This window comes from Dasypus novemcinctus, chromosome 6 (genome assembly GCF_030445035.2).
Source record: "Dasypus novemcinctus isolate mDasNov1 chromosome 6, mDasNov1.1.hap2, whole genome shotgun sequence".
Lineage (NCBI taxonomy): Eukaryota > Metazoa > Chordata > Mammalia > Cingulata > Dasypodidae > Dasypus > Dasypus novemcinctus.
The window spans coordinates 107,668,739-107,688,666 of NC_080678.1; the positions used below are offsets into that span (position 1 = coordinate 107,668,739).

Genomic DNA, 19,928 nt, shown 5'->3' on the forward strand with positions numbered 1-19,928 from the left:
CTCTTATATTTAGGTCTGATCCATCTTGAGTTGATCTTTGTATAAGGTGTGAGATGGTAATCCTCTTTCATTCTTCTACATATGGCTATCCAGTTCTCCAGGCACCATTTGTTGAATAGGCCATTCTCTCCCAGTTGAGAGGGTTTGGTGGCTTTATGAATATTATATGGCTATATACATGAGGTTCTATATCTGAACTTTCGATTTGATTCCATTGGTCTGTGTGTCTCTCCTTATGCCAATACCATGCTGTTTTCACTACTGTAGCTTTGTAGTATGTTTTGAAGTCAGGAAGTGTGATTCCTTCTATTTCGTTTTTCTTTTTCAATATGTCTTTGGCTATTCGGGGCCTCTTTCCTTTCCAAATAAATTTCATAGTTAGTTTTTCTAGTTCCTTAAAGAAGGCTGTGTTGATTTTTATTGGGATTGCATTGAATGTGTAGATCAGTTTTGGTAGGATAGACATCTTAATAATATTCAGTCTTCCTATCCATGAACAAGGAATCTTCTTCCATTTATTTAGGTCTTCTTTGATTTCCTTGAACAGTCTTGTATAGTTCTCAGTGTATAAGTTTTTTACCTCTTTAGTTAAATTTATTCCTAGGTATTTGATTTTTTTATTTACTATTGTGAATGGTATTTGTTTCTTGATTTCCTCCTGATCGTGCTCATTATTGGTGTACAGAAATGCTACTGATTTTGGAAGCAAATTTTTAAATAGAATATAGTGTATAATGGGAAAGTACTGAAAATAGCCCTAGGTTTAGTCAATAGGAGACTGACTGAATCATTTAAGTACTTCCATGGAATGCAATACTCTACAGAAGTTAAAAACAATGAGGTAGACTTGTACCAAAATAGAAAGAAGTACATGACCTATTAAGCAAAGAAAAAAAAATTCTGGCCAGAAATTGTATCATATGATGCCATTTCTGTAAAATAAATGGAGACAGAAGGGGTTGTGTGTGTGCAAATAAAATCTCAAACCTTCCACTGGTAGTAGGCTAAGTACACTAATGGCAGTTATTTCTGTGTAGTGAGAATATGGGAAGAATTCTACTTTTAATTTTTGACATTCCTGTATCATCTGATTCTTTCATTATTCAGTACAAAATGTTTATTAATTTTGCAATTGGAGAAAATAACCATAGCATAAAAAAAGAAAAAAGCGCTCCCCCCTTTCTCAAGAATTGGACCTGAAAGCCATTAGGTATGGCAGAGCAAGGCAGGCACCCTGGAGGGGAGGTGCCCTGAGGGGGCTCAGGGCCTGAGTGGGATGGGGAGGGGTCCCCATGGAGGTGAGGCTCAGAGCAGGAGGGCCCAAGAAGGGCAAGATGGGCCTGGCATGGGGAAGGGGACAGAGGGGCTGGAGACAGGTTACAGAGGCGGGCACTGATCAAAGTTAATAGCTCAAAGAATAACAGGCACCAGGTTTCTCATCGTGTGAGGACCGGGGTAAAAAAAAAAGGGGGAATGGGAGAAACCAGGCCAACCCCGTGGTGTCAGTGTAAACTCATGGTGATAATCAATCGAGATGCAAATGTGTGTGTATACACATGTATGCATATACAGATATTCCCTACTTCTATCCACTGAGAAGGCCTAGGAGCAGTGACACCCCAATACCTATGAGCATAGCTGGCATTCAGATCTTGCCCCTAAGTACCGTTCTCCACTAAAAGGAATGAAGGCTCCTTGGAGAAATGGCTAATTTCCAGGGCTAGGGCAGGAGAGGTATAAAATAAGCCTGGAGCATCTTGTACCAGAGAGCAAGGAAGTGCTCAAATAATGATAGAAAATGTCAAAAAAAAAAAAAAAAAGACATAAGTGCAAGGCCGAAGAGGGGGTTCCCACTGGCCTCAACAGATTATAGCCTAGTGACTAAAACAGGAAACCAGAGATGGATAGGTAAATGGATACACAGATGGAGGGATGGAGGACAGGTAATTGAAAATCTGATGACAAATGGGATATCTGCAGTTTCAATGGACAGCCCTAAAAACACTTCTGAATCACAAAGAGGAACTTTACAGTGGAGAAGCTTGCAGACATCGCCTCAGTCAAGTGATTCTAGTGAACAGTATGAGGAGCGGATCAGAGGGCAGCATTTCCCACCGACAGGATACAAGAGAAGAACGCAGGATCCCTTCTGTGACACTCCTACCAAAAATACACTAACCGATTCTAACCATGAGGATCAGAGAACTCTACATTGAGAGCCACCCTACAAAATAACTGGCCTCACGCCTGGGTCAAGAGGATGGGGTGAGGTATGCCAGGGCTCCACCCCGACACAAACTCTGAATAACCTACAAGAACTGGCAGAAACATCTTTCTCAAACAAAGCTCAAGAGAAAGGTTAGACAACAGTAACAGGACGAGAACCGAATCAAGAAAAAAAGCTACCTACAAAGTGTTGGCTCTCATGGCACCCTGGCCAGCCCCTCACCCACCCCTCACAGCTGGGCATGGGGTCAGCAGCGCTCCCAGGGTGGGTCCCTGACCCTGGATGCAGAGGGAGCAAAAGAACCCTCGTGCATATCCTGGCAGCATGCACGTCCGGCCCAGCCTGCCTGGCGGTGGCCTGAGGGACTCGCTGCCCCAGAGCGTGCCCTGCCACGGAGGGCGGCTTGCCCAGCTCTCCTGCAAAAGGCAGAAGGCAGCGGGGGGGCGGCAGGCTGTCAAGTCATGCTGCCTGGGGCAAGGGATTGCTGGCTGGAGGACACAGAGGGCCATGCTGTGAGGAAACCACCTCCTAGGAAAGAGGGACATTCCTATGTATGTAAACGGGAATTCCCAGGGCCACAGAGCAAGCCCAGGGAAGACCTAACCCGCAGAAAGGGCTCTGAAGGAGAGCACAGGTCAATTTGCAAAGACTGGAAACAGTACATTCTTTCTCCTTTTTTAGCTCTTAGGCTAGCTGTTTACTAGCTTAAGGAACAAACACCTCAGACTCTAAATTCCAGCGATAACACATTAAAAAAAATCATTTAAATATTGAAACATCCAGCTTTTAATGAAAGATTACAAAACATACAAAGAAAAGGAAGTGATGGGCCAGGCAAAGGAGATGATTAAAGCATTTGAAATTACCCATGAGGAGGGGCCAGACCTGGGACATAACAAAGACTCAAAAAAAAAAAAAAACCAAAACCTAAATATGTTGAAAGAGCTAAAGGAAAACATGGACAACAACTAAAGGAAATCAGGGAAATGACAGATGAATGCAGAATAGCAATAGAGATGGAAAATATGAAGGGAGTGGATATGGCTCCAGCAGTTAAGCACCACACCTCACACCCAGGTTCGGTTCAGGTGTCCCCTAAAAAAAAAAAAACTACAAGCAAAACAAATGAAAAAGTCAACCCAGGGAAGCCGATATGGCTCAGTGGGTGGGCACCCATTTCCCATATACAGGGTCCTGGGCTCAATCCCCAGCCCCCATATCTTAAAAAAAAAAATTATGAAAAGGAATGAAACAGAGCTGAAGACGAGAGTAACAGAAAAATTTAAATTCCTTTAAGGTTTGGTTCAACAACAGATAGGGGCTAGGAAGAATCAGGTAAACTTGAAGATAAGACAGTTGAAATCATCCAGTCTGAGGAAAGACAAAAGAATGAAGAAAAGTGAACAGAGCCAGAGGGAACCTGTGAGACACCATCAAGCACTGTGGGAGTCCCAGGAGAAGAAGGAAAGAAAGGGGCAAAGAGAAAATTCAAAGAAATGATAGCTGAAAACTTCCCAAATTTAACAAAAGACATGAATAACATAATAGCAATATAACAAAAGATATCCAAGACGCTCAAGGAACCCAAAATAGGATAAACCCAAATAGACCCACAGTATAGTACTTTTTAATCAAATAGTGCAATACCAAAGATTAAGAGAGAATTCTAAAAGCCCTGAAGAGATGTGTCTCATAAAGAAGCCTCAGTAAGATTAAGTGCCTATTTCTCATGGAAAACCATGGAGGCAAGAAGGCAGTGAGGTAACATATTTAAAGTGCTGAATGCAAACAATTATCAACCAAATTAAAACATTTCCAAATAAACAAAAGCTGAGGGAGTTTGTCCACCACTAGACCAGCCCTACAAGAGAGACTAAGAGTTTTGAAGGTAGAAAGGAAAGGACACTAGACAATAAATCGAAGCCACATGAAATGCAACTCCAGTTAGGGTAACAGCTGGGGTATATATAAATACTAACACCCTTGTGTTTTTTGTTTGTAACTCCACTTCTCACTTCCTACAGAATCTAAAAGTCAGATGCATAAAATGTAATGAGAAATCAGTGATTTTTTTATAAACAAAGTATATAAACCTGTAATTTACAAGAACTACATGAAATAGTTGGTACATACCATTGAAGTTAAGTTGGTCTCTACACAAACAAGAAAGTTAAGGATAGTGGACTTGGCCCAGTGGTTAGGGCGTCTGCCTACCACATGGGAGGTCCGCAGTTCAAACCCCGGGCCTCCTTGACCCATGTGGAGCTGGCCCATGCACAGTGCTGATGTGCGCAAGGAGTGCCCTGCCATGCAGGGGTGTCCCCCGAGTAGGGGAGCCCCACGTGCAAGGAGTGTGCTCCATAAGGAGAGCTGCCCAGCACGAAAGAAAGTGCAGCCTGTCCAAGAATGGCACTGCACACATGGAGAGCTGAAACAACAAGATGATGCAACAAAGAGACACAGATTCCCAGTGCTGCTGATAAGGATAGAAGTGGACACAGAGAGCAGACAACTGGCGGGGGCAGGGGGAGGGAGAGAAATAAATAAAAAAATAAATCTAAACAACAAAAAAAGAAAGCTATAGACTTAAAACTATTTATAGGATGTTTACACTTAAGCTCCATGGTAACTACAAAAAAAAATCAGTGAACCACAGTCTCACAGAGATGGAAGTTACAATACGGGTAGTCAGGGGTGGGGAAGGAGGGGACAATGGGAATGGGGAATTAGCACATAACAGGCACAGGGTTTCTGTTTGGGAAGACAGGAATGGCAGGTGGTAAGGGCACCACAACAGGGAAAATGCGAGTAATCCCACTGAGTGGTTGAGATGGAAACATCTGCTATATGTGTGTGTGTGTGCATATATTCACACACACAAAAAAAGAGCAACTGAAGAGACAAAGACAACTAAATGCAATATGTGATCTTATACAAGAGGAGAAAAGGCTCGAAAGGAAATTTGGGGGACATATGAAAAAATTAGAATATAGACTGTAAGCTTTACATCAATGTTAAATTTCTTGAACTTGAACACTGCACTTAAGGTGATTACATAAGTGAATATTCTTTTCTTAGGAAATGTGCACAGCACTATTAAGTGTTCAAGCAGCATGATGTATATAAGCAATAAACAAATGTTAGAAAATGGACTGATAGACAGATAGATGATTATAAGATAGACAGACAGACCAGTAAGTTGCTGCATAGATAGGAGGAGAATGATAAAATGTTAAAATTGGTGCACCTGGATATTGGGGCATAGGGTTATTTTGAAATTCTCTATATGGCCTTTATTTTATTTCTGTAACTCTCTTGTATATTTGAAAGTATTTCAAAATTAAAAGTTTAAAAAATAATAATTCGCCTGTAAGCTTCAAAAGAGTCAAGGTGACAAAGGTCAAGGGAAGCCTGAGGCACCTTTCCCAATTGAAGGAGACTAAAGAGACAGAAGATGTACATTTTATGCTACAGACAATCTGAACTTGACCCTTTTCCCAAAAAAGACAGGACTGAGACAACTGGCAAAACGTGCACAGGGTCTGATGATTGGGTGGTACTGATGTATCGTGCTAACTTCCTGGGGCTCGTGGTTGTGTTGCTGTCACACAGGAGAATATCCCTGTCTGCAGGCAATACTCAGTAGAACCTGTGGAGGGGATCCTACTCTTGAATGAGGCAGGAGCAAAAAAGGTTCTTTGTACCATACCTGCAAATACTCTATAAGTTTATAATAGCTTCAAAATTTAAAATGTAAAATATGTTCACATGAAAAGAAAGCAAAGAATACAATGTCATACTAAATTATTGGATGAGTTCAGACTGTTACCCATTAGTTTATAAGCAAAACCCAACAGCCCTGCTTTAACTCTCGAGGGTCCACAAATGCCCTCTGGTGGGGACGGGGCGCTCTGTTTCACCACGTCCTGGGTTGCGGTGCTCAGAGACTCTGCCTCGCCCGGGGAACGCCTTCCGACCCCAAACATCCACAGCATCTACAGACCCACAGCACATCATGGGCCCTGTCCAGATACCTGGGCAGCTGCAGACTGTGCACTAGGAGAGGAAGACCCCGCCCAATGCCACTCACGGCAAGCCCATGTTCTGACGGGCCTGCCGCTCATGCCGGCCCATCGGAGTGAATCAAGAGCTGAACCGAGGGAGGGAACTGGCTGGGACTGGAGAGAGCCCCAGAGCAGAGGCCACACTCCCAGCCACAATAACGACAACAACCGCTCCACCTCATATCTGCGCAGTATTAAAATTTCCAAGCTTCTTTCCATCCATAATCTCACCTGATCCATACAAAGGAAATAAGATACAGAAACCCGACCCCCCCAGATTAAGTCAAGCCCGTGTTAGGCCACATCACACCATACACCTCCTGCTCAGCAGCCCCTGCAACACCCGGTGTGTGTGGTTATTAGATTCATACTCCTCTCCCCCTGCTGGATGGCAGCCTCCAGGAGAGCATGGGCTGTTTGCTCACGGATATCCCAGGACCTCACAGGAGGCACACACCGCAGGGGGCACTGGGGAGAGGGAGGGAGGGAGCCAGCCCTGCTCTGCCCCCCGCCACCGGCCCAGCGCTACCTGCTGCTGCTGGGCCCGGAGGTCGCTGATCTCCTTCTGGTTCTCTTCATGGAGCCACTTCATGTCCTCCCACGACTGCTGCAGTAGGTTCTGCTCGCGCAGCAGCTGCCCGTTCTCCCTCCTCAGCATGTCCACGTCGTCCTTCAGCTGCGTCTGGTCGCTCAGGAGCCGGCTGTGGAGTGTGCTGAAAAGCCCACGCAGTGAGCCCCAACCGGCCTCCTACCCCCATCCCGAGGCCTCACCCCTCCAGGTCCCAACACTCCCAAAACGCCCGACGGGAGCCAGCACAGCCAGGCCAGCAGCACTTGGAGGCAGACCCAAGCCCAGTACCAGCCACGTTCCAGGAAGACCCAAACCACTTGTTGAAAACCCGACATCAGAAATGGCAAATGTACGAAGACCAAGGAAAGGAGATAAGCCCTTGGCTGGTATGCACCCAGCACCCCCCAGTTCTGAGGTCCGGGCAAACATCAGGAGGGGAGGGCAAATACCCTCAAAGGGGCGCCAGGAGCCAAAGAAGTCCGTGCCACGTGCCCATCTGCCCGTCCTGCAGCCACATGCTGTGGCAAAGCCCGGGCAGTGACTGGATGGGGTCTGCCTGGCCCACTGTCTAAGGCAGGTCCAAGGGCACACGTCCACTTGCTGAAGGCAGGATGCTTGCTAAGTGGGAGAAGAGGACCAGGACCAGAACCCCAGCTCCACATCCAGAGACCGGCGGGAGCCCCGGCCGGGCAGGCCCACTCACTGGTAGAAGTCGGTCTCCTTGGCCACCTCCTCGCACCTCTTCAAGGCATTGGTGTGCTGGTTCTGGAGGCTCTGCAGGTCCGACATGGCCCGCACACACTGGATCTTCAGCCTCTCGTAGTCGGGATTCAGCCTGTGGTAGGGCCTGGCCCAGACCAAACAGCCCCATGAACAGAGTCCCTGAGATTTGCACTGACAATGAAGGTCTCTCAGCCAGGAGGCATGTGGACTCCTACATGAAGCTCTCCTGGATTACCCCAGTCCAGTGGTCCCCAAATACTGGTCTCCTATGTACCAGCATCCCCTGGGGGCTTGAGAGACCCAGAGGTCTCAGCCTCCCCCAGATCAACAAAATCAGAATTCCTAGGATGGAGGGAGCCTCGGTTGTATGAGCTCCCTGCATGTGTCTGAGAAGGTGGCGCCTCATCCCCTAGGAGCTCGCAGGGGACCATGCAACCAGCCAGTATGCACAATGGGTCCATCTGGAAACCTGGGAGGGGACCCTTGCATTCCCATGATGGGGTGAAGTTTCCTCCTTTTAACCAGTGTGTTTCAATCTTGGATACTCATTAAAATACCAATGCAGGCTGATGGCATCGGCATATCTGAGGCTGGACCCAGGGGTCAAGAGTTTTTTTAAAGCTCCCCAGGTGATTCCAACATGCAGCCAAAGTTGAGAACTATGGCCAGGTGCAGAGGTGCTCAAAGTGTGCTTCCCAGGGCGTCAGCACTCGGACCTCCTGGGAGCTCCTTAAAGATGTGAAGTATCAGGCCCAGCCCTGGACCTAAGGATCAGTGGCTCTGGGGGAGGGCGTGGGAAGAGGATGACTAGACCAGAAGCCCATGAGTCATCAACAAACCCTCGGGTGATTGTGCTGCATGCTCAGGTTTGAAAACCCCTGCTCTAGAAAGTCAACTAACTTTTCCTGTAAAGGTCCAGAAGTTAAATATTTTAGGCTTTGTGAGCCATACAGTCTCTGCTGCAGCTACTCAGCTCTGCCTTCGCAGCATGAAAGGAGCCGGAGACATTACACCAACAAATGAGTGTGGCTGTCTTCCAATAAAACTCTTTAAAAAGCCCAGGCAGTGGGCCTGATTCGTCCTGCAGGCCATAGTCTGCCTGCTCCTGCTCTAGAGCATCCTTAACTTCACTCATCCTGCCTTTGTGACAGCTGACATAGGGGCATATTCTCATAAAAAACAGTTTCAAGAACCAGGCTTTGTAGCCCTGACATCATCCCAGAGGAACCTCCCTTGGGAGGAGGCACAGACCTGTGATGGTCCTAAAGGAAAGCAGTTAAATCACTCCCTCTGTCCTCAAGACTCCTGCCAGCCACTCTGGACCCGTGCTCCTTCCCCTCCTCCTCCACGAAGCCCTCCTGGATCATGCAGGTGCATAAGGACACTTCCTCTGCCCTGCTCTGTGGCCGCCCTTCCCTCAATCTACCTCTGGTCCCAAAGAAAGAGGGGGATGAGGATTTTCTTCCAAACAAGAAACCAGGTGGAATACACCCTTCCTAACACCACGCATAGCAACGGGAGGATAAACGTGCTCACAAGTCACACAGCGAGCCACTCGATGTGAGGCCAGCCGGGGTCTTCTGGGAGGCAGCAGCACACACAGACACACAGACAGACGGACCCACCAAGGGTGGGCGGCAATGGCCGACTGTGCCTACAAGGGCAGGGGCTTCACGCAGCCCCTGAGGGATACACAGGGGACACACTCTCTTGGGGCGGGAAGGCGGAACCAGAGAGCGGAGTGGGGAGCCCAGGGCCATCCAACAGACAGCAGGGCCACCAAGTGAGCACCATGAGGGACAGGCAGGGGCTGAGGGCTGCACCCCAGCACTCCTGTCACCACACACAAGCACAGCCAACGGGGCCTCTCCATGCATATGACAGGACGGACAGATGGACACAGTAAGCACAGCCATCGGGGCCTCTCCACGCGTATGACAGGACAGACGTATGGACACAATAAGCACGGTCATCGGGGTCTCTCCACGCATATGACAGGACGGACAGATGGACACAATAAGCACGGTCATCGGGGTCTCTCCACGCATATGACAGGATGGACAGATGGACACAATAAGCACGGTCATCGGGGTTTCTCCACACATATGACAGGACGGACAGATGGATACAGTAAGCACAGCCATCGGGGCCTCTCCACGTGCATGACAGGACGGACAGATGGACACAATAAGCACAGCCATCGGGGCCTCTCCACGTGTATGACAGGATGGACAGATGGACACAGTAAGCACGGTCACTGGGGCCTCTCCACGTAATGACAGGACAGATGGACACAATAAGCACAGCCATCAGAGTCTCTCCATGCATATGACAGGACAGACAGATGGACACAATAACCACAGCCATTGGGGCCTCTCCACGTGTATGACAGGATGGACAGATGGACACAATAAGCACAGTTATCAGGGGCCTCTCCGCACGTGTGCACACACAAGCACACCTCTCACACAAATGACCCCCCTAAGGGGTCTCTCCAAATGTGGCAGGACAGATGGACAGCTGGATCCGTGCCCTCCCCTGGATTCCTGAGTGTCGGCTTGGATTTGGAGGAAGCCTGCACCCCCTGAGCCCACAGGCACCACCTCTGGGTGCCTCTCCAGATGTGAGGTGGGGCCCGGGGATGCCAGGAGCACAGCTGGACCCTGAGAGCTGGCTAAGCACTCGGGGACAACGGCACCTGTGTCAGGATGGCGACCCTCACCCATTGGGCCTGGAGAGGAGACCGGTCGCAACTACCTTTTGTCAAAGGTGGTCCCGTGGGAGGCAAAAGCCAGGCGCTTCCGCAGCTCATTCCTCTCTCGGGTCATGAGGCGCAGCTGAATAGAGAGGTTTTCCACCTTCTCGTTGGCTTGCTGGCCGGCGAGGAGCAGTGGGGACGGCGCCTTCCCGGTGGTGCCTGGGGGAGGACAGCGATAAGGGCAACTCGTATTTAGACTGTGCTCCCCAAGTGCTGGGCAGGGTTCTGAGCTCCTGCTCCTGCTCAGCCAACCCGGCAGGGTGGGCACTCCAGGTCCCCTTCACAGATGCGAACGCTGAGCCTCAAGCCCAGGCAGACGGGCTCCACCACCCACACACCCAACCACGTCCTCTCCTACACTCTTATAGAACCAGGGCCTTGGCTCAGGACCCTGACAACACCCCTCAACCCCCAACCTGGCTTTGAGCCTTCCAGGGGGATGCTGGCTTGCCCCCATCCCTGGATCCTTACCTGGTCTGGAAACACCAGCTGTCATCCACCCCTGCCCATGGATTTAGCCCGGCAGGAGAAACTGTGCAGGCCTTGGACCCAGCCTGAAGACAAAGGTGCCCAGGGCCCCACAAAGCCCCCACAGACTGGGGCAGTTTCCTCCCCCACCAGTGCTGGACACCACACCCTACACAAGCTCCCTTTTCCAATCCTTCCAGCTGCCTGCTGGACCTGTCTAACTGGCCACAGGTGTGCAGGTTGGGAGGAAGCAGCCAGGGAGAGCGGCCCACAGTCCAGGTAAGGGCGAGGCAGGTAAGCCCTGGGGCCTCCAGCTCTCCAGCCCAGAGCAGGTCCTGATAAGCTGCCCCCAGGACCAAAAATGTCCTGAAGGGAGCCCCACACCTCATGCTCTTACTAAGGAACAGCAGCCAGCACCAGCACATCTCACAAGCTACAACTCTGATTCTAGGAGGAAAGCAATCCATCCATCCAGGAAGAAAGCACCTCACTCAAATGTCCTAGAGAAGTGGGACAGCACAGTGGGTTAGTCTCAACTCTGTAAAGCACGTTCTCCTGATATCAGCCATCCCATTGTATGGCTGTGATCCAGGGCTGACTTACCCCAGGAGAGACAACATTTGTCTCCCTGGTAGAGCTGCAGAGTGGGCAAAGGGCAATCACTGCATCTTCCAACTCTCTGTGCTGTCCTGAATCACATGTCCCCTTCCCCCTCGCCTGCCTAATCCCTTGGAGGTCAAAAAATCCTCAGCTGATCGGGTGTCCACCTTCAGGAGCTCCCGGGAGGGAGCGAGTTCAACGCTGGGGTTGGGTCAGCTAGGTACGAGACTGGGGCCTCAAACTCCCAGCTCAGTGCTTTTCAAAACTGGATCCCATGCTTCCTGAAAGGTCTGTTATTTTAACCCCGACACATCCTAACCACCAGGATTCCTGCTGTCCAGCACAGACCTTTCTCCAAGTGGGGTCCAGAATCAGCATTTTTCGTAAGCACGGCCCTTCTCCAATGTGGTTCTACTCTACAGCTTGAGAAGCCCACCCTCGCTTCTCCCCTCAAAAACCCTGGCTCCATACCCCTGTCCCCAGCAGATGTAACAGGCTAGTTACAGCTCTGAGAGGGCTGCAGAGCTGCCTCCCCTTCTAGCAAATGAAATCACTGTGGTGGGCATAAGCCAGAGCCAGTTCCCCTGCCAAGTCTTCTGGTTTGCAGCAACTTGCTTGACTTTCGGACAAGCAGGGCTTTCTTTGGACACATCTGAGGCCCTGCTAGAGGTGCTTACTATTCTATTCACCCTCTAGCCAATTCGGGGCAGTGGTGGGGGCAGATCATCAATGGAGGATCAACAAACCCAAGACAGTGGGCTGGAAAGACTCTCAATGAGCACCCAGCAAAAGGGAGCTTCCACGTCCAGTCATGGCTAGCCCCCCAGAACAGCCCAGAGAGATGACTTCTACTGAATGCTTACTATGTCCCTGGCATTAATTGGATCTTCACAACAGGTAGGTGCTATTGTCATCATTCCCATTTCGCAGGTGAGAAAACTGAGGCACTACAAGGTTAGGTAGACAGAGCCAGTGGGGGCACTGGGAGGTAAGCTTAGGCACCCTGGATTCAGGGCACATGCTCCTCAGTCATCAATAACATTTCATGCCCAGCCGTTTCTGAAGTGCTTTTCACACATTATGCCATTTAATCCCCATGAAGTAAAGGCTGCTGTTATCTCCATTTTATAGATAAGGAAACAAAACCTTACCAGGGTACAGAGCCATGGCAGAGTTGGGATTTGAAGCCCTCTCTGTCTGACCCCAGAGCCCAAGATTAATCTAAAAGTCTGCAAAATTTTGACCCTAGGACCTCTTCACACGCCTAAAAATGACAGAGGACTCAAAGAACCTTGGTTCATAAGGGTTCAATCTATCCATATACACGAGATTAGAAATTAAAACTAAGAAAAAAAACCTTTAAGTTTATTAATTTTAAAATAACAAAAAAGTATTAATATTGTTACGAAAAATGAAATACATTTTCCATAACAAAACAAAAAATGTAGTAAGGAGTGACATATTCCATTTTCATTGAGTTCTTTACTAGGGACGGCTGGATTCCCCCAGGGCCGCACCATCACACAGCGCGCTGTAACCTGTGAACGCGCCACTCCACGTTCGTGGGAGGAGGACAGCGGGAAAAGCAAACGCCGTCTCAGCGTCATCGTGAAAACAGTTTTGACCTCACAGACTCCCTGAAAGCGCCTCAGGGACGCAAGGTCAAAAACCAGGAAACATGAACCCTCCAGCCTCACAACTGAAAAGGACCACCTGCCCGCAGCCTGCCCGGGGAGCTGAGCGTGTGATCTCCCCGCACAAAGGAGCAACAGGAAGACGGAAGCCAGGGCGAAGGTGGGACCGCGATGCCCTCCCAGGGCGCGGCGGGCGAGGCAGCGTGCTCTGCGGCTGCGCGGACCCCCGGTGGGGGTGCGGACCGTGAAGAACGCGGCTGCAGCTTACGAGCCTGAGGGACCGCTTGAGCTGAAGGCACGCAGCGTGGGCGCATCACCCCCAACACCCACGCCAGGGCGTGCTACGGTCACCCCTTGAGGAACCATTACACAGCCCAGAAAGCAGCGGGCCCACGCAGGCTCGGGGCCAACTGCTCCACCAACTGCCCACCCAGCGTCGTGGGGTCCTGGGGGCTTCACCCAGCCCTCCGGACTCAGCCAACAGCGCTTCCTCCTGTCCTTTCACAATAATGGGGAGAGAAAGGGTGGAAGAGAGGCATGAGGAAACTTCAAGAAGAATCCCAGAATGAGGCAAGCCACAAACTCAGCATGTAAATGCAATGCCTTCCCCCCAGCGTGGGACATGACACCTGGGGATGAGCCTCCCTGGCACCGAGGGATCACTATCAACTACCAACTGATGATTCAACTGGAGAATGACCTTGAATGGAAGGTTCAATGCAGATCAGCAGAATATCCCTGTCTACATAAAATAACATGACTTTAAAATGCTGTTTGACCTAATCTAAGGGGGAAATGGAAAGGAGAAATGAGTTTATATGGCTACAAGTCTCTAAAAAAGAGTCTGGAGGCTGTCAGAAGGATTGCCCTTATGCACAACTGAGCAGAGTCTAAGAGACAGATAAAGTAGATACAACCCCCAGATATTGGTTCCTTTGAGGGCTAAAGAGGCCCATGGGTGCTATGGTCATGGCAGATGGGATTAACTGCCATGTCAGATGGCCCTTCTTTGGAGCTGGTGTTTATGCGTGATGAATTTGGACTCAGATGGGATCTCTCTTCTTAAGACTTTCATGCTACTGTGCTGGAGTTGTAGTTGGTGTTGGGGCTTAAGATATATTTAGGGGATCTGAATCTCTGGACTGACAATGTGATAGCCAGGCCCTGAGCCTCAACAGACTCCAGCACCTACAATGAGATTTATTGTACTCACCTCACTCAGCTAAGATGGAGTTGAAGAAGGACAACCACCACACCACAGAGCCTAGAGTGCCTACAACTGAAAGTGAGAGGATTGCATCCAGTATCCATGAGCAATCTGAGCCTCCTCTTGACATAGAGGTGCAATGGACACAACCAATCCAATGTCCACAGAGAAAAGGTGGCATTGGAGTGGGAAAAGTGGACATGGTGGCTAATGGGTATAGGGAATGGCAGGAAGAGATGATATGTGGAGGTGTCTTAGGGACTTGGAGCTGCCCTGGATGGTGCTTCAGGGGCAATCACCGGACATTATAAATCCTCACAGGGCCCACTGGATGGAATGAGGGAGAGTATGGGCCATGATGTGGACCATTGACCATGAGGTGCAGAGGTGCCCAGAGATGTACTTACCAAATGCAATGGATGTGTCATGATAATGGGAATGAGTGTTGCTGGGGGGGGGAGTGGTGGGGTGGGGGGAGTGGGATTGAAGGGGTCCTCATATATTTTTTTGTAATGTAATATTTTTACAAAATCAATTAAAAAATTTTTTTAAAAAAGAAAAAAGTATTCATGTAAACCAATCAGATACTAATAAAGGTTTTACAAAGAGAAAAAAAAAAAATGAGGCAAGCCAGGAAGTTCCAAAATAACAGCAAGTGTTGCCAAAAACCCTCTCCATTCCCATTCAAATTAAAAAAAAAAAAAAGGCTTTTGGCTTTTTACTTCCATTTCAGAGTTCAAAGACATTTTGAAATCGGCACAGTCTTCGCATCGTCCCCCATGTGGCCACTGAGACCCTTGGAAAACGCTAATGCAAAGTGTTAATAATGGTGGGGGAAGGTGTCTACAGGAACCCAATTTTCTGCATGATTTTTTTGTAAAACCTACAACTTCTCTAACTAAAAGAAATTTATTTAAAAAAAAAAAAAAAGACCGACCTCCAGAATGAGGGACTTACTATGACAGCAAAGTCCATTTTCTCTCTCCCTGTCTTAGTTTTCTAGGGCTTTCATAAGTACTTCCCACAAACCACATGGCTTAAACAACAGAAAGTTCTCGTTTCTAAAGGCTACAAGTCTGAGATCAAGGTGCCGCAGGGCCAGGCGTCCTCTGAGCTCCGCAGGGCTCTGGTGGTGGCCGTACTGCATGATGCTCTGTGGCTTGTGGTAAAACTCAAATCACCACCTTCGTCACACAGCTGTCTTCTCTCCACGTGTTTCCTGTCTGTGGATTACGACCCGCTCTGATCCTGTTTGGCCTCATCTTAAATAACATCTTCAAAGATCTTACTTACAAATAAGTTTACATTCACAAGATCTGGGTAAGACTCAAATGAGTCTATTTGGGGGACACAGTTCAATCCATAACACTCCCCATAAAACGATTCTCTGTACTGACCCACCCTAGTTCTACCCGAGGGTCACAAGGTACATCACAATGCCTCGTCTACAGAGCAGACCTATTGTCCTTTTGAAGACAACGATCATGATCCTATACCAGGCACTCTTATCAAAATGGGTAAAATAAAGAAGTGACAACACGAAATGCCAGCAAAAGTGGAAAAAGTAGTAAAATTGCGTGTTTAACTTTATAAGCTCATTGTTGGTGAGAAAACAAGATGACACAACCACTTTTGAAAGCAGTTTAGCAAGAGCTCATAAAGTTAAACACGCACTTACTACAGCAAACAGCAATCCCACTTCTGGGTAATTTACATGAGAGAAATGAAAGTTTATGTTCTCACAAAAACCAGCCTGGGTGGGAAGTGGATGTGGCTCAACTGATACAGCTTCCACCTACCACATGGGAGGACCTGGGTTTGATCCCTGGGGCCTCCTGGGGAAAAAGAAGATGAGAAAGTGTGCCTGCATAGCAAGCCATGCCCACACAAGTGCCTGTGTGGTGAGCCAGTGCCCGGCAAGTGAGTCACGCAGCAAGATGATGATACATCAAAAGAGAGACAAGAAGAGAGTCAAGGTGAAACGCAGCAGAAACCAGGAACTGAGGTGGCACAATTGACAGGGAACCTCTCTCCCCATCAGAGGTCTCCAGGATTGAATCTCAGTGAATCCTAGGAGAGAAAATGAGAAGACAACACAGACAGCAAAAACAGCAGGGCAGGAAGAGGGGAAGGGGGGTAAATAAATAAATAAATCTTTAAAAACAACAATAACAACAAAAACCCAGCCTGGGGGGAGCAAATGTGGCTTAAGCAGTTGAGCACCCACCTCCCACATGGGAGGTCTAGGGTTCAGTTCCCAGTGCCTCCTGGGGGGGAAGGGGAACAAAAAACAAGGGAGGGAAACGGACTTTGGCCCAGTGGTTAGGGCATCCGTCTACCACATGGGAGGTCCTCGGTTCAAGCCCCGGGCCTCCTTGACCCGTGTGGAGCTGGCCCATGAGCAGTGCTGATGCATGCAAGGAGTGCCGTGCTACACAGGGGTGTCCCCCGCATAGGGGAGCCCCATTCGCAAGGAGTGCACCCTGTAAGGAGAGCCGCCCAGCGCGAAGGAGGGAGCAGCCTGCCCAGGAATGGCACCACCCACACTTCCCGTGCTGCTGATGACAACAGAAGCGGACAAAGAAACAAGATGCAGCAAAAAGACACAGAAAACACACAACTGGGGGAGGGGAGGGGAGGGGAGGGGAGGGGAATTAAATAAATAAAAAATAAATCTTAAAAAAAAAACAAAAAACAAGGGAAACAGATGTGGCTTAAGCGACTGGGCTCTTGTCTACCATATGGGAGGTCCTGGATTCGATTCCCAGGGCCTCCTGGTGAAGACGAGCTGGCCCACACCATGGACACGGAGAGCTGATGGCCCACACTGTGGAGAGCTGGCGCTGCAAGATGATATAACAACAAAAAAAGGGAGACTCAGAGGAAAGACCGAGACACAGCAGACCAGGAAGATGAGGTGGCGCAAGCAACTGAATGCCTCTCTCCCACAGGGGAGGTCCCAGGATTGGATCCTGGTACCTCCAAAAGAGAAAGAGGAGAAGAAAAGCAGACATGGAAGAACACACAGTGGATGGACACAGAGAACAGACAGCGAGCACAAACAACAACAGGGGGGGGGACACGCACAAACAAACAACAAGCAAAGCAAACAAACAACAAAACAAAAACCAACTCAGAGGAGCCAACGTGGCTCAGTAGTTGAGTGCCGGCTTCCCACATAGGAGGCCTTGGGTTCAATCCCCGACCCCAATACCTCAAAAACAAACAAACAGACAAACAAACAAAACCAGTCTGCCTCTGGTGATAGCAGCAGTGTATGGACAAACAACTGTGCTATATCCATACAATGGACTTCTACTCAGCAATAAAAAAGGAATGAATTACTAGTATGCACAGCAGTATGGGTGAAACTCGAATGCATTATGGTAAGTGCAAGAAGCCAGACTCCAACAGCTGTGTACTATGTAATACCATTATGACATTCTGGAAACGGCAACAACTATAGGGATGGGAAACTAAAGGAACTGGGTGGAGGGAAGCGCTGACTACAAAGCTGCAGGAGGGAAGTTTTCAGTTGATAGGAGAGTTTTGTATCTTAATTATGTCGGTGGTTACACAACTGTGCATCTGTCAAAACTCACTGAAATTTATTTTTTAAAAGGGTAAATTTTACTGTATTCAATGATACCTCAATAAACCTGATTTTTTTTTTAATTAAAAGTAAGACAGTGTGGTGCCCTGGACTGAAGCCATCATTCCAGGAGTGGGGTGACTGGTGAAGAGCTGAGGCTTGTCACCCTCCCTCTGCCAGTGAATGCAGTTACAGTAACCATTAAACAAAAAGCACAGCAAAATAAAAATGAACACCAAGTCAACCGTCAACAAAACCTCCAATGCCTTTCCCACAGCTCCTTTGCAGGATCCTGGTGCAGCTCTTCTTTTGGATTCAAATGTAAAACTGTCACCTGTCCCTCATTTAAACCCTTCCTCTTCCTAAGTCAGGAACCCACTCAAGAAGGCAGATTTTAATTTTCCTTGGAATGTCCATGACAGGATTCAGAAGGTAGGGGCTTGGACTGCAGAGGCCTGAAAAGGGGTGCTGGAAGCCGGCACAGGCCCTGGACTGTGGACCAGGGGCGGAGGAGCAGAGGCCCTGTGCCCATCACTGGACCTCTCCTCTGGCCACCCTGCAATGCAGCTCCCCACCGATGCCAAGGCCCAGGCTTGGGCTCTCTGTCCTCGGTCCCCTGGTCACCACTCTCCAGCCTCCTTGGTCTTACTGACAGCTGGGCAGGTCCCAACTTTGCTTCAGAACCCTATGGGCCTGTGGTGCCAGGAACTGGGGAGAACACTGGCACAGGCGCTCAGGCTGGTGCAGGGGAAGCTTCTGGGCCTCCGCCAGGCACTGGCTATCAGGGAGAAGCAAAACAGCCCCACAACTGGCCATCAGAGGCACCACGGAGCCGAGCCAACCCACCCTCACCTGCAGCCGGGAGAGCCAGCACCACCCGAGGCCTAGGGCCGATTCCTGCAGCAAGGTCAGCTCCACTCGGAGAACTTCCAGGACCTCCCTTGGACCTACTGAGCCCGAAACCCTGGGGCACAGCCTGGTGGTGGGGGCGGGGCGGGGGGGCTGGCAAGCCCTCCAGGGAGTCTGGCTTCTGATGCCCGCTAAATTTTGGAACCGCGTCTGCAGCCAGGGTGCATTTAACAGCCAGTGTGGGCTTTGCTTTCCCTTGTTTTACCAGCTGTCCAGTAGCCACACCTGAAGGAAACCCCAGGGACAAAATGCAGGGCTATCCTCCGACCCCCCAACTACAGAAATGGAAGGGGGCTTCCTCCTTTGCCAGTACACAACTCTAGCTCAGCTTCCTCCTGGGACTCAGAAAAACAGGGGCCAAGACGAAGGAGGTGACAATTCCAACACAGCAGCTGCAGCTGTGCCTAGCTCCCAGTGCTCCTTCCAGACACAGTACTTGTTCTAGAATCCTTGCTTCAGGGTCTGCTTCTGCAGCAGTGGCCTATTGCTTCCCCATCACTCCCTCGTCTAGAGCACCATCCCTGAAAGGCCCAACTCAAGTGCCAGCTCCTCCACAAAGGTCTCTGATTCAGAACTAACAACTCCACCCCCTGGGCTATTTCCTTCTGTTTTACACAGGGCAGAATGGCCACTTATCTCTCTGCCTCCCTGGCTGGATGTGAAGAATAGGGACCATGCTAAGGAATGAAGAAAAAGCAGGCTTTCCAGAAGGGGGAAGGAAGGGCAAGAGGGCACAAAGAGCCAGAGAGCAGCCCCTGCCCCCTGACGATTTATCGCTACCTTCCCCTACCAACCAGAAGCCACACTTTCAAGGAATCTCCACAGGGACACGAGGGCAATCCTCTGCTCCTTCTCTTGCCAACCAGCCAGGAGATCTCTGTTTAATAAAACATCTCTCCCATTACCTCCATTTGCATGGAATTTAAGGCGTGCTTTACAAATGCTGCCCAAGAATGTCTCTTCTTAAAACCTCCCCGGTCATCAAAGAAGAGAAATGAAAGGCAACTCAGAAAATTAGGTCAGGATGAATAGGGAGAAAGAAATACCAATTGCCTGAAACGAGCGTGCATTCCCTGGGCAGACTGCACCAGCTACCCACACGGCAGGGTTGGAGCCAGGCTACAATAATGGGCCAGATGGCATGGGAGAAGCCATGTGCTGAGCGGAAGAATGTC

The 19,928-nt window shown here is 49.3% G+C and overlaps 1 protein-coding gene across 1 annotated transcript in view; it reads right to left on the reverse strand.

Moving 5' to 3' along the window:
- Positions 1-19,928, reverse strand: part of LOC101422746 (disks large homolog 5-like) — a 205,174-nt gene that overhangs the window by 58,600 nt on the left and 126,646 nt on the right. Inside the window, 3 exon segments of the mRNA XM_071215912.1 lie at positions 6,821-7,004; positions 7,566-7,709; positions 10,343-10,502. Of these exon segments, the coding sequence (XP_071072013.1) occupies positions 6,821-7,004; positions 7,566-7,709; positions 10,343-10,502 (488 nt within the window).